At 37.8% G+C, this 14,411-nt stretch overlaps 1 protein-coding gene across 1 annotated transcript; it reads left to right on the forward strand.

Moving 5' to 3' along the window:
• Positions 1 to 3,864: 3,864 nt before the first annotated feature.
• LOC139126210 (solute carrier organic anion transporter family member 3A1-like) lies at positions 3,865 to 12,787 on the forward strand. Its single transcript, XM_070692258.1, has 2 exons — positions 3,865 to 4,642; positions 12,441 to 12,787. The coding sequence occupies exons 1-2, from the start codon at positions 3,865 to 3,867 to the stop codon at positions 12,785 to 12,787; spliced, it is 1,125 nt and encodes a 374-aa protein (XP_070548359.1).
• The last annotated feature ends 1,624 nt before the right edge of the window (positions 12,788 to 14,411 follow it).

Consider the following 14,411-nt stretch of genomic DNA (forward strand, 5'->3'; position numbering starts at 1 on the left):
AGTTTGATCAAAATCGAGACCACATTCAAGGGCTATGCAGACTGTCCATGTAAGCACACACAGTGACAAGCAGGCGGCAAACACCTACTCACCAAGCACATCGAATCGGCGAAAAGAAGCATAAAAAGCTAGGCTTATCGCCAAAACAAACGCGCTAAGCGCTAACAAAAACCCATACCAAGCGGCCCTTTTCAGGGCCACCAAATACTCCAAAAAGGAAACTACCAAAAAATACGATAAGATGACATAGAACACACAAACACTTAAAAGAAATAACAAAAATCGTACACATAACAAACAACTGAAACACAACATTAAATACAAAATAAACAATCACAGTAACGTAACAGAAAACATGGCCGTGGAAATAAATCAGCTATTTCCAAAGAAAAGCCGACAACAACATGAAATTCAACAACAACCTATCATCGCTCAAACTATGAAACTCCGAAAAATAGTACTAGGCAAAAGCCTTAAAATTCATTCGGACACCAACAAAACCAAACAGAATAAAACCACCTCAGGATTTCAACAAATAAAGTCGTATAATGTGACTACGCTACATCGTGAGACACAAACAATCGCAACAACACCAATTCAAAGAAAAGTCAAATGGACTCCACGAACAACAAAAAAACAAAAACTTGAAAGCTATCTGAAGCTGCTAAACTCGCACTTCTAGAGATACCCTTTCAAACAAGGAAACAAAACATGTCGCGTGCCAAAAGAATCGCGATAAACCAGCTTGCAAACATTGGACAAATTTTGGGAAAATAACCCTTCGACAAGGGTCGGTTTTTCGTTATTGTCAACACAAACGATTACGTACTCGAATGCGAAAGGCAATTACGTAACACTCAGTATTATACACAACAAGCCAGAACAAACAGTAAACAAAGTAAATGAACTATTAATTAAAATGTACGAGAACAAGCACATCAACCAGGATACTTGTAAGTATCTTGATCCAATAAACATAAAATCCGTACCCCGCAGTGGTACTTATTGCCTAAAAATTCACAAACCTCCGCAAAAATCTAAAGACACACCAGTCAAAACAAATTTACCGAAGTAAAGAAATATAGAACAAACAACCGAACCACCAAACCGAACCACCAAACGGACTCACAACGTGACCAAAATTAATATACTTGCCTCGCTAATCGGAAAGCAAGACCACTAAAATGCATTAAAATAAATTTTCACAAACACAAACTAAGGAAAGAATCTACACTGCGACTGATGAGAAACCACACTCGGGTTTCGAAACGCAAGCGTCAAAGGGCGACTCTATCAACTTTTGTAACAACATAGGTCCGGCTGCGTCTCGCCATAAGCTTTCCCCACACAAACAAAACATTACCGTACACACTAATCCAAACTTCTCTACAAATATCCAAAGCGAAACAAACATTTCATTAACACAAACAATCGGATAAGAATGTAGGAAAACATTTTCGAAACGAATCAAACACAAACTCGACACAAAAACATTTAGGATAGTTAGGTGGGGAGCCTGTTTCACATTTTTTACATCTCGCTATACTGTCTATGATTCTAAAAATAAAGTCATCTGCCACTTTTTCTGTATACGCGGTTTGGCAAAACTCATCTCTTCAATCGAAAGTCGGGCGATTTCATGGTTCTTTGGGGCACTTAAGTGTACGTCGAGCTTAAGGAATGTAGTTACATTCGCGATGTTTTATTCGAAAATTATTTATTCCTTCATTGGCAAATGCACATAATTTATGCTGTTGGAAATACTGGCCGCTCATAAACAAGACAATAAACTCAATATATGTGCATTTTTACTTATATTGTCAAAGTACCACCGACACCCACAAAAAACCAAATGGTTCAGTCCAGGTATTTGCAACTCTGCCATCCGACTGGTCAACAGGAAATCAACCATAGGTGTCTTTTGGCACGCGTATACGCCAGTCACCTAGGCGACGGTAATCTGCACCACTTATCACCACCGGGAAGGTACTCCTCCCCATATACCACTGGTGATCCCACCCTCAAGGCACTGCGTCATTCGACCAAGCATTGTTATTGTAATTTCCTGCATAAAATTAACAGCGAGGTCAACCGGTCAAACTCTCTCGGCATTTTCTCTCATGCTATTAACATGGCCGCGCCAGGAAATGTCATACAAAGAGTCCCAATTAATGGTAAAGATCAAAATGTGTCACGACTCTGCGCCAAAAACTGCCGACAAGTAACATTTCTACGATAGCGTCGCTGATTCTTTTTCCAGTGTACCGCCGCACTATCGCCGATTCGCACGAGCGGCCTGTCGCCTGTATTGCATTGAAGTGAGACCTCAGCAAACAATAATGGTCAAGAGAGGCCACACTACAACCCGGTAATGTGAACAGTTCTTTAGAAGAAAGCTTTGTCCACAAAACCGTAAACAAGTACTTACCTGAACTTATTACATAAAGAAGACACAATGTACAGATTTACCGAAATTGTAAAATCAAAGTATTGGTCACAAGCACCGAGAACATGGCACGAGAAAGAAAAATAGCTGTAAACAGAACAATCTTGTTGTAGCCTGAGCAGCTCGTAAAGGGGGTTACTGTCAAGCAAGTCTAAATCTATCCATTTCTGCCACCTTAGTTATGATCCTAGGTCATTCAAAAATAGCACTGCATTAGGACTAGGATGGAGGCAAAACGTCAGCGGGCGATGGGCGATGTACCTTTGATATTTTGCCAAGAAATGTTTACCTACAATGCGACATGGTCCTGTAATTCCGCTTGGACGTTGTTTAAAAGGCTGTTTTGTCACATTGGTGAGCCAAAGTAATGCCACGCCTAGAATCACTATGACAGTTGCGACAGTCCTTGACGATTTCTTCGTGTCTAAGATGGATATCCTCATAAATGGGGCACAGCACAGCATTTCATATGGCACTCATATTCAGCATTTCTGGCATGGTAATTGGGCTTACCAATAACGGATACCGATTCTGACTATTCTAACACTATACTTGAACACCCTATATTTTACAAATTTCTTATGCTGTATTTTATACTTCGTGAATTTCGACTGCCCCCGCGATATTGGGCGCCAAATGTAAAATAACTAGTTTACACATTCAAAGACGATTTAAAGGTGTACTGTGAAATAAAATGGGTTGAGTATGCACATATACCTGTAAATACAACACGGATAGATGTACACGTATGTATGAACGTAGCCATGATTTCAAATGTGTACAAATTAAATTGCAACAGGCATCAAATGTGTATATGCCTGTATGCCTGTTATGTTCATTCATACACCCGCACATATTTACATGTAGACACACGTACCTGTGTGTGGGTGTTTCTACAAATAACAACATTCGAACTAATTTTTGAGGATAGGTTTTTAAATTCTTCAATTACCAAAAGTGCTGTGTGCCCTATATTACAAAAAAAGGTAAAAACAAGTGAACTGCAAAAAAGAAAAGTAGATGATTGTGCTTAAACTTGCTGATAAAACCAACATCAATTCTATATTTCAATCATTTTATATGTTGTCGCCCGAGAGAGAGAGAGAGAGAGAGAGAGAGAGAGAGAGAGAGGGAGAGAGGAGGAAGAGAGAGGAGTTGCTCGATATAACAACATATTTTAAGAGCCTAGAGTTGACGCATATTTACAATATGTCTTCACGGTCTGAATAATGTGCTGCCACGTATTTTGAGTTGCAAGACGAAAGGTTGATCATTGTTGTCCAAAGACAAGAAGTCTATGCACCAATTTATATAAGGTCTTTGGGACTTTTATTTACGACTTAAAATACGTTTCTCGGCAACTCACTCTCTCTCTCTCTCTCTCTCTCTCTCTCTCTCTCTCTCTCTCTCTCAGGACAATGGCATCGGAAAAGACCCCAAAGGAAGAAGGCGAAGAGTACGCCGTCAACGCTGATGAAGTGATGTCCAGCATAGAGGTAGGAAGAGATCATTCTTCTACCTCCTACCTCCATGTGTCCAGCAATGACAAACGTCAGTTTGATCCCGATGAGCCGACGCTTCACGATGATCAGAAATGTGGATTTTGGAAGTTCAAACCTCAGTATCTTCAGTGCTTTGCTAATGTGAACTTCGCTTTCGTTTCCCTTAGAGTGGCCGCATTTCTGTACACCTTCGGCTGGGGAGTGTTTGCTACCGGTGTTACCAGCATTCAGATACGGTACGGCCTCCTGAGCTACATAATCGGTCTTAATGCGACCATGTTTGACATCGCTACCATGGTCGCTGTGGTCTTCGTCACATACTTCGGCGGAGGCAAAAATAACCATAGACCGCGATGGATCGGGTTTGGTATCATCTTCGCAGCCTTTGGCACTCTGCTCATTGCGAACGTACACTTCATATACGTCCCGTATGACTACGGCCAGGCTGGTGATACGTCCGGGAATGTCTCCGATGCGGACGGCCTCTGCGTGCTACGAACCAATGGCAGCGCATCTACTGAACCTGACTGTGATACGGCAGACGGGGGTAGCCTGAGTTCCCTAAAGCGAGACACCACCATTATCTTACTGGTTAGACACGCTATAATTGGTGCAGGATTTTCACCAATTCTGACCCTTGGGACAGCCTACCTAGACGACCATCTGGTGCGAAAGAAGGCGCCTATCTATTTCGGTATGTAACTATCCCCGTTAATAATTTCTCGAATATAGTAATAACTAAATGACTGAAGCCAAAGTACTCCTTAAAAACCTTGTTATGAATTTAAAATGTGAAAACAAAAGTTTTCTCCAACAGTTGTAAGACTGATGACGCCTCAAATTGATTACCGTGTTTGTTTTATTTTCGTTTTCTTTCAAACGAAAAAAGCTTCAGATACTGTGCAAGGTATCCAAACACAATGGAGTTAACTTCCATAGGCAAACTTGGGCAACTTCATATCACTCCCTGCGCGCCCTCTGTGTTGATGTGACAGTAAGGAACTAAAAGTAATTGAAAGCCAAGAGGGAATTGCCAAGCGAAATGGTTCTGTTTTTGTTTTTAGTGAAGTTATGGATTAGTCTAGTCGGAAGGTAGGGTTCCCATGCACCCCATGGATGTATTTTTTAACCTACATTTTGGCAATCCTTAGGGTCTATATTTAATAAATTTTGATGTTCCCAAAATCAAATAGTGTCCCATGGAGTTCATTTGGCGCCATCTTTGCCGCCATCTTGGCCGCCATCTTGGATTTCAACAATGGGGTAGGGGTCACGTATTTACCGCTCGACGGAAACAGAAACAATAAAATACTATAAACGTTACATTTTTAGAAAGCCAAGATCATGGCTTTTTCATTGATATATAACTTAATAGGGATAAATTAATGTTCGAACATCGATTAGACTTTATATCGGCCATTGACCGTAAATCGTAAAATTTGCTAAATTTCACACCTAATAATTAAGTTCCCGTTCCTCCAAACAATTTTTCATAAGGTATGTATATATTTTTTGGAGGAACTCAGTGCAATAAACTAGAAAAACAACATTAAAAGTATGTGTCTTGAGATTTTATGGTCGCATGAGCTTGTTTTCTTATTACGCAGAATGCCATATATCCGTGTGTAACATAAGGGGTAGGGGTAATGTTTCCCTTTCTGTTTCGAATCATGAATGATAAAACCATATAAATGTTACATTTTTTGAAAGTGCTGCATCAGACCTTTCTAAAAATATATAGATTTACGGGGAAAAATTGTATATTTAAAGGTTAAAGAGCTTAAACCTTTCGGTTTGTGTCGATTTTAAGTGATTTTTTAAGACCGAAATTACAACATATTCGGTAGGGGTAATGTTTCTCGTTCTGCCTCGAACCATGAATTATAAAACCATATAAATGTTATACTGTTTGAAAGTTCTGAAATAGGTTTTTCCAAACATGTATAGTTTTATTGGGAAAAGTCCATATTTGAAAGTAACAAAGCTTATGCCTTTCAGTTTGTGTAAATTTTAAGTGATTTTTTTAAACAAAATTATAATATAAGGGGTGGGGTAATGTTTCCCGTTCTGCCTCGAACCATGAATTATGAAACCATACAAATGTTATACTGTTTGAAAGCTCTGAAATAGGCTTTTCCAAACATGTATAGTTTTATTGGGAAAAGTCCATATTTGAAAGTTACAAAGCTTATGCCTTTCAGTTTGTGTCAATTTTAAGTGATTTTTTTAAACAAAATTATAATATAAGGGGTAGGGGTAATGTTTCCCGTTCTGCCTCGAACCATGAATTATGAAACCATATAAATGTTATACTGTTTGAAAGCTCTGAAATAGGCCTTTCCAAACATGTATAGTTTTATTGGGAAAAGTCCATATTTAAAGTTACAAAGCTTATGCCTATCAGTTTGTGTCAATTTTAAGTGATTTTTTAAACAAAATTATAATATAAGGGGTAGGGGTAATGTTTCCCGTTCTGCCTTGAACCATGAATTATGAAACCATATAAATGTTATACTGTTTGAAGGCTCTGAAATAGGCCTTTCCAAACATGTATAGTTTTATTGGGAAAAGTTGCATGTTTGAAAGTTACAAAGCTTAAGCCTTTCGGTTTGTCTCAATTTTAAGTGATTTTTTGAACAATATGCACAAAACAGTTAGTCCGTTGGCCAGGTATCGAAATCATCTCCTCTAAGGCATTTTACCCACTATGATTTTCTGTTAGGTAGTATTATCAGCTGTCATAATTTGCTTATTTTCCACTTAACTGATGGTGTGTGAGAGTGTAACGACTTGTTTGTGAATGGCTGTCACGCCCTCAGTGGTAAAATAGGAATGGGTTAGGGGTAACATATTTACCGCTAGTCGAAAACAAAAACAAAAAAGTACCATAAACAATACATTCTTAGAAAGCCAAGACAATCCCCTTACAATTGGTATACAACTAAATGGGGATAAGTCGATATTCAAACATCGATTAGATTTTATATCGGACATTAAGTTCATGTTCCTCCAAATAATTTTTACAAGGTATTTATATATCATTTGAAAGAACTTAATGCAATAGAGAAGTAAAAACATTAAAAGAGTGTATCTTCATGAGACTTATGGGGTGCGTCGATTGTTTGCCTAATATATGGTATGCCGTACATCCCTCTATAATATACATTTAAGAGATAGGGGTATGGGTAATGTTTCCTCTCCTACCAAACGCAGCGAATAAGGAAGTCACATAAATATTATATCTCTGAAACACTAACGAAGATGTTTTTCCAACAAGATATGGCTTGATGGGGTTTACTCAAACATTATGCAGTGACAATGCCTAAACTCAAAAGTTTGTGTTACTTTACTGACATTTACTTGTTAAAAGGAACATAGAAAAATACTCTATAGGCATTAAATAGCACTAAAAAGTTAAAATGGTGGTTAATAAAAGACGTTTTGCTCATTTCAATAACTCAAATTAGGGAAAGAAAGTTAACAGCTATAATATGTCAAAAATTATATATTCCAAACCCACAAACACTAAATTGGATGTCATAGTCGTCATGCTAAGTTGATATGACAGCAGCAACAATCAATCCCTTTTCTTTAATTGTATCGCGAGAGATATATAAGCAATAAAGCACCACTTTGAAAGGATATCACACGGTTTCGACCGGTAAACAACGTATACGCAGGAACTTCAGTCGTGTGTATAAGGAGTGAAATGGTCAAAACCGAGCTCGAGTGGTGTACCCAACTTATAGGGGTTGTTTATCGCTATATTATATCAGTATATTGAAACTTGTGATGAAAATAAAAACAATGTGAAAGTAACCCACTTTGGAGATAGGAATGGCCAACTTTACAGTATATCGTAAACATATGCACAGTCACGTGACCGTCTGGGCAAATCAGAGCTCAGTATTAATAGTGTTACTTTTAATACCACACGGGAACACGAGAGAATCTTTTATCGCTCAAAACCAATCACCATTAATCCACAATATAGCTTCTACATACTAAGATAAGATGGATCGACAACACTTTACCTTCCTTACCAGAAAACAAGAGATCATAACCAATTTTTCGAAATTATTTTACAACGCAGAACACTATATACTCCCAATGAGGATTACATTTTCGACTGGGTACTAAAATTCAATAGCAAAATAATTCTGGAACTAAAACCCGAAAAGCCAAATGTCACAGAACGCATTCAAATTACGCAACTAAATAGTAAACAGAAGGCGAACAAACACTCTCTACACCAAGCAATAAGAAGGTAAGACCTACCTCAGAAAATGACTAAAAAGACTTATATTCCCATTGACACCTTAAAATGCCTTGTGAGTGAATCTATCATTAGTTTCTTATCATGGATGCTTTTAACCAATGTTAGACCCTGACGTCTTTGAAGCAAAAACCCTACAAACGGACGTTTTAGGGTCAATGCTTGAAGATACCATTCCCACCCGCATGATCGAATCAGAGAGACTAGATTGATCTAACTTTCGAGCAAGATCAGCCACCAGAAGCTGAGAAAAAATAAGTCAACATAATCATCAGAGTCAAGTGAGCTAGACAACGGCTTCACACATTATACTCCACAGAAAGGACATTCTTACACAATTCACAAAAAGCGTTCAAAAGCTTCGTTAAAGGCACAGTTCGCGATCCCAGGGACGGGCATGGCTGGTTGCGTGGCAAATACAAAATATTAGTCATGCTGAATCAAGGTGTAATCAAGTAATAGCTTTTTTATAGATTTGGAAAATCCTAATCCTGTTAGTAATGATGGAATATAAACTTTGTGAAAAGTTGAGAAAATTTGCCACTTCTTTGATTTGTATGTTTTACATTCCATGTTGTACAGTACTGCCTGTACTATACATGAACAGTCAATACATCCGGCAAGTATTCTGTTCTGTTCTTTTATAGTTAGGTCCCCGCAGTCCGAGATAAGTCTTTCCATAGTGTCAACCATTCTCTTCGATTACTGTAATCTACTCCAATAAATTCCCATTTAACTCATTTGTATGATTACAGGGAAGCCTAAGCCTATCTCTTACAATCTAAGATTTGAGATATTTGACAACAACATGTATGCAATTTTCATATTTTTCATAGGCCTAAATAACAGATAGAAGAAAGTCATACTCAATGTTTTGTCCAATTGAAAGTCAAATTTTCACCGAAACAAGTAGCGGTGGCCAATTGTAAGCCAAACGAGAATTAATATTAGCAAAGATGGATATTAATTAAGCCTGTCCCATTTCCGATCCCAGTTACTCATACAACGGGGTATAAGCGAAAGCCAAGAGTATCGAATGTGTTGAAACCTAAGTGGCCCCTATTCAGTACCAGGTAGCCTACAGGTACACCCTAAAGAATACTTACCAGGCCAAAATACCGAGTGTTGAATTCCTTCAAAACTGGCAACACCTGGAAAGACACTGCGGCAACCAATTTATCACCCTGATATCTAACTATTTACCTTTACACCCAATAAAGCACCGGGACTCAAGACAGTTGTACATCACAAACTTAAGAGAGCGATCGAAGACACTCGCTACACAGAACGCAGGATGGAAGGCTGCAAAGGGACGATTCTTCAAATAGGCAAAAAGGAGGCTAAAAACAACACAAACATTCACAGCAACGACGATAGGTCGGGTTTTCTTTCTATACTACGGTACAAAACCAAACCAAAGGGTCTTTCAAAGGCCACAGCACTTCCCTTAAAGCCCGGCTCGAAATGCACTGGGATCATGATTAGTGCCAAGTTTGGTTGGGCGTTTTGGGGCATGACTCTGCATAATGAGTCTGTTTGTAACTGTTGCGATCGTTCGCATTATCTGCGGATCTGTTTGCTCTCAGATCACGCTCAGCCTCGGACTAATATAGATACGTACAGCCTTCTTTTCCAGTTTCGTTTCAGTCGTGCCATGGCAAATACTCGAAATAAAAAAGAAAGGAAAACTATCAACTTAATCAAATAAGAGTTTGCTTGAATGAATTTACCGAAGTTACAGGCCATATCAACGTTCATTATGTGAATAATTCGGCTATGGACTACCATGTACATACGGAATATTTGCGCCGTCTAAAGTCCAATAATTATCAAAAAAGTAAAAAGCTTATATCTGAGCTTTCTAAGAATATATTGTTTGTTATGGTACTTTTTTGTTTTTGTTTCCGACTAGCGGTAAATATGTTACCCCTAACCCATTCCTATTTTACTACTGAGGGCGTGACAGCCCTTCACAAACAAGTCGTTACACTCTCACACACCATCAGTTAAATGGAAAATAAGCAAATTATGGCAGCTGATAATACTACCTTACAGAAAATCATAGTGGGTAAAATGCCTTAGAGGAGATGATTTCGATACCTGGCCAACGGACTAACCGTTTTGTGCATATTGTTCAAAAAATCACTTAAAATTGAGACAAACTGAAAGGCTTAAGCTTCGTAACTTTCAAACATGAAACTTTTCCCAATAAAACTATACATGTTTGGAAAGGCCTATTTCAGAGCCTTCAAACAGTATAACATTTATATGGTTTCATAATTCATGGTTCAAGGCAGAACGGGAAACATTACCCCTACCCCTTATATTATAATTTTGTTTAAAAAAATCACTTGAAATTGACACAAACTGAAAGGCATAAGCTTTGTAACTTGCAAATATGGACTTTTCCCAATAAAACTATACATGTTTGGAAAGGCCTATTTCAGAGCTTGCAAACAGTGTAACATTTATGTTGTTTCATAATTCATGGTTCAAGGCAGAATGGGAAACATTACCCCTACCCCTTATATTATAATTTTGTTTAAAAAAATCACTTAAAATTGACACAAACTGAAAGGCATAAGCTTTGTAACTTTCAAATATGGACTTTTCCCAATAAAACTATACATGTTTGGAAAAGCCTATTTCAGAGCTTTCAAACAGTATAACATTTATATGGTTTTATAATTCATGGTTCGAGGCAGAACGGGAAACATTACCCCTACCCCAATATGTTGTAATTTCGTTCTTAAAAAATCACTTAAAATTGACATAAACTGAAAGGCATAAGCTTTGTAACTTTCAAATATGGACTTTTCCCAATAAACTATACATGTTTGGAAAAACCTATTTCAGAGCTTTCAAACAGTATAAAATTTATATGGTTTCATAATTCATGGTTCGAGGCAGAAAGGGAAACATTACCCCTACCCCATATGTTGTAATTTCGGTCTTAAAAAATCACTTAAAATCGACACAAACCGAAAGGTTTAAGCTTTGTAACTTTTAAATATACAATTTTTCCCCGTAAATCTATATATTTTTAGAAAGGTCTGATGCAGCACTTTCAAAAAATGTAACATTTATATGGTTTCATCATTCATGATTCGAAACAGAAAGGGAAACATTACCCCTACCCCTTATGTTACACACGGATATATGGCATTCTGCGTAATAAGAAAACAAGCTCATGCACCCACTAAATCTCAAGACACATACTTTTAATGTTGTTTTTCTTGTTTATTGCACTGAGTTCTTCCAAAAAGTATATAAATACCTTATGAAAAATTGTTTGGAGGAACGGGAACTTAATTATTGGGTGTGAAATTTAGCAAATTTTACGATTTACGGTCAATGGCCGATATGAAGTCTAATCGACGTTCGAATATTAATTTATCCCTATTAAGTTATATATCAATGAAAAGGCCATGATCTTGGCTTTCTAAAAATGTAACGTTTATAGTATTTTATTGTTTCTGTTTCCGTCGAGCGGTAAATACGTGACCCCTACCCCATTGTTGAAATCCAAGATGGCGGCCAAGATGGCGCCAAATGAACCCCATGGGACACTATTTGATTTTGGGAACATCAAAATTCATTAAATATAGACCCTAAGGATTGCAAAAATGTAGGTTATAAAATACATCCATGGGGTGCATGGGAACCCTACCTTCCGACCCGACTAGATTATCAGGAAAAGAAACTATCAAACATAGATGAACCTCCTCGAAAACTTAAACAGAAGTATTACATTGTGTATGTTTGCTGAAATTTGAGAGAATGACCTGTTGTTATGATCGGATAGCGCCACACCAGTCTTTCGTGTCAAGGGCACGATTATAACGATGCAAATTTTCAGCGTTTGACGAATAAACTCATTTCATGTGCAATTACTCATTCAACGCTAGTCCTACTGTCCTACTATCCATGATCTGTATAACGTGGCCATGAAAAGTGTTGTAGCTGATTAACGTGGAATTTTCTAATCCCTGAGATAATGCAAGGAAGTGGATGGAACTGTATTGCATGGCGATTAAATATCATTCAAAACATTATAACACTGAACTTTTTAGTTTTATAACACGTCAAGTTGTTGAGACAGGTACATAAACTTTTGTCGGTGATGGATGGGTACAAAACGCAGACTTAAAGACACTGAACAAAGCTCCGTGAAAACATTTTCGCATAAACATTATCGTGAATTGTCTTAACACAGGAATTCTGTATGCGATGTACCCGCTGGGACCTGTCGTCCGTTTCCCATTTGCTTCCCTCTTCGTCAGTTATTACGTCGACATCAACACCATGGACGCCAGCGAGGTGGAGCTTACTTCCGACGACGCTCACTGGGTCGGCGCGTGGTGGATGGGATACCTCAGCAACGGTATTTTGACCCTTTTCTCTGCCATACCCTTCCTCCTGCTGCCGAAGAGACTGCCCACAGCCAATGATGCGAAACTGGGAAAAGACAACAAGGAAGAAAAGTCTGAAGAAGAAATGGGGAGAGAAATAATTGCTCGGATAAAAGGTCAGTCATCAAGAACATCAATACTAAGGAAGTGAAATACAACTTTTCACATATGCATGCATATATATATATATATATATATATATATATATGGCTCGAAATTAGCGGTAGTCCCGCGTCCACAGACCACCAACTTTTCCCTGGGGCTACCAAAACGAATGAAATGGTAGCCCACACGGACTACCAACTTGAAGAAAGCCTTGGACATGAAATTACTTAGTGGGCGACATGACGTTGATCCTTTTGAGATGACCGACGCTCATACAGTCAACCCAGCTGGACACAGAAAGGACATGTCGACTTTGTTGCGACAAACTTTCAATAAAATATCATTTATATCTGAACTGATGTACTTGGATAACAGGCTCGGCAAATGATGGCCAATGAAAATTCATTTTCATACTTATTTAATCACAATTTATCAATCACAATTAAACACAATATTATTCAAACTGCAAAGAAAAAGCTTTCGGGCCATCCACACACTTCGCTTTCCGAAGTGTACGAGATCATCCCATGATATGTTGGGGAAATATAGTCAAAATTGCCACGAAAGTATTAGGAACATGACTGTACCAAGTTGTCATCCTGAAATTCATAGCCAATCTATTTTAGCCATGTTATGTTTACACATGCTGAGTGAAAAGTCGTTGTCATTGCGAACATCAAAATTTGCCTATAAGCTCTGCGTATGTGTGTGAATAGGTCGTCAAACTTTGAGGCGTCACCGTTGTCCACTGCACATGCTATACCGTTCTCCTAAGGCTATGATCTGCAGGTATTGATGTCAAATGACAAGAAAATTCACTTACTGAATAGAATCATGCAAAATAAATCGTTCATTACCTAGATATAAATACAAATATCCTTCACAAAAAACCCTCTTCATTCATGCATGGGGTACCAGACCTTGTCGCCGGGCTACCAACTTCAGAAAATGGTAGCCCAATGGGACTGCCAGGGAAAAAAGTTAATTTCGAGCCCTGATATATATATATATATATATATATATATATATATATATATATATATATATATATTTATATATATATATATATATATTGTGTGTGTGTGTGTAGATATATTATATAGACAACTCAATTCTCAAGTGTATGTATGTATATAATATATATATGTATGTATGTATATATATATATTTTTTTGTATATATATATATATATATATATATATATATATATATATATATATTATAGACAACTTTCTATCTCAATTCTCACGTCGGTCGTCATTCTTACTATACAACTTCCAAGTGCCACACGTCGTCTATTTGTGAATATCGCTTTTATGATGGTTGCTATCGGCAACGCGGTGGAGTCTGCAATTGTCAGCGGTACAACCACATTCTTCACCAAGTACTTGGAAGAACAGTTCCGAGTGACTGCGACACTTGTTTCAAATCTCACAGGTGGGGCAAGACAATAATTGCATACTTTTGGCCATCGAATCTATATTTTCATCTTCCATACCTTTTGGACCTGATAAGCTAACGCTGATTCAAATTATCCTTACATATTATTTCTGCCAGAGATGGCAAAAGTTCTCACTTTCCCTAAAATTGAGTATATTTGCATGTTTTAAAAACACCCCAGGTTACAATGTGTCAGAAACGGTGGGTTAACGGCCACCTTTGACATCTGT

This window comes from Ptychodera flava, assembly GCF_041260155.1.
Source record: "Ptychodera flava strain L36383 chromosome 3 unlocalized genomic scaffold, AS_Pfla_20210202 Scaffold_27__1_contigs__length_13241970_pilon, whole genome shotgun sequence".
NCBI lineage: Eukaryota > Metazoa > Hemichordata > Enteropneusta > Ptychoderidae > Ptychodera > Ptychodera flava.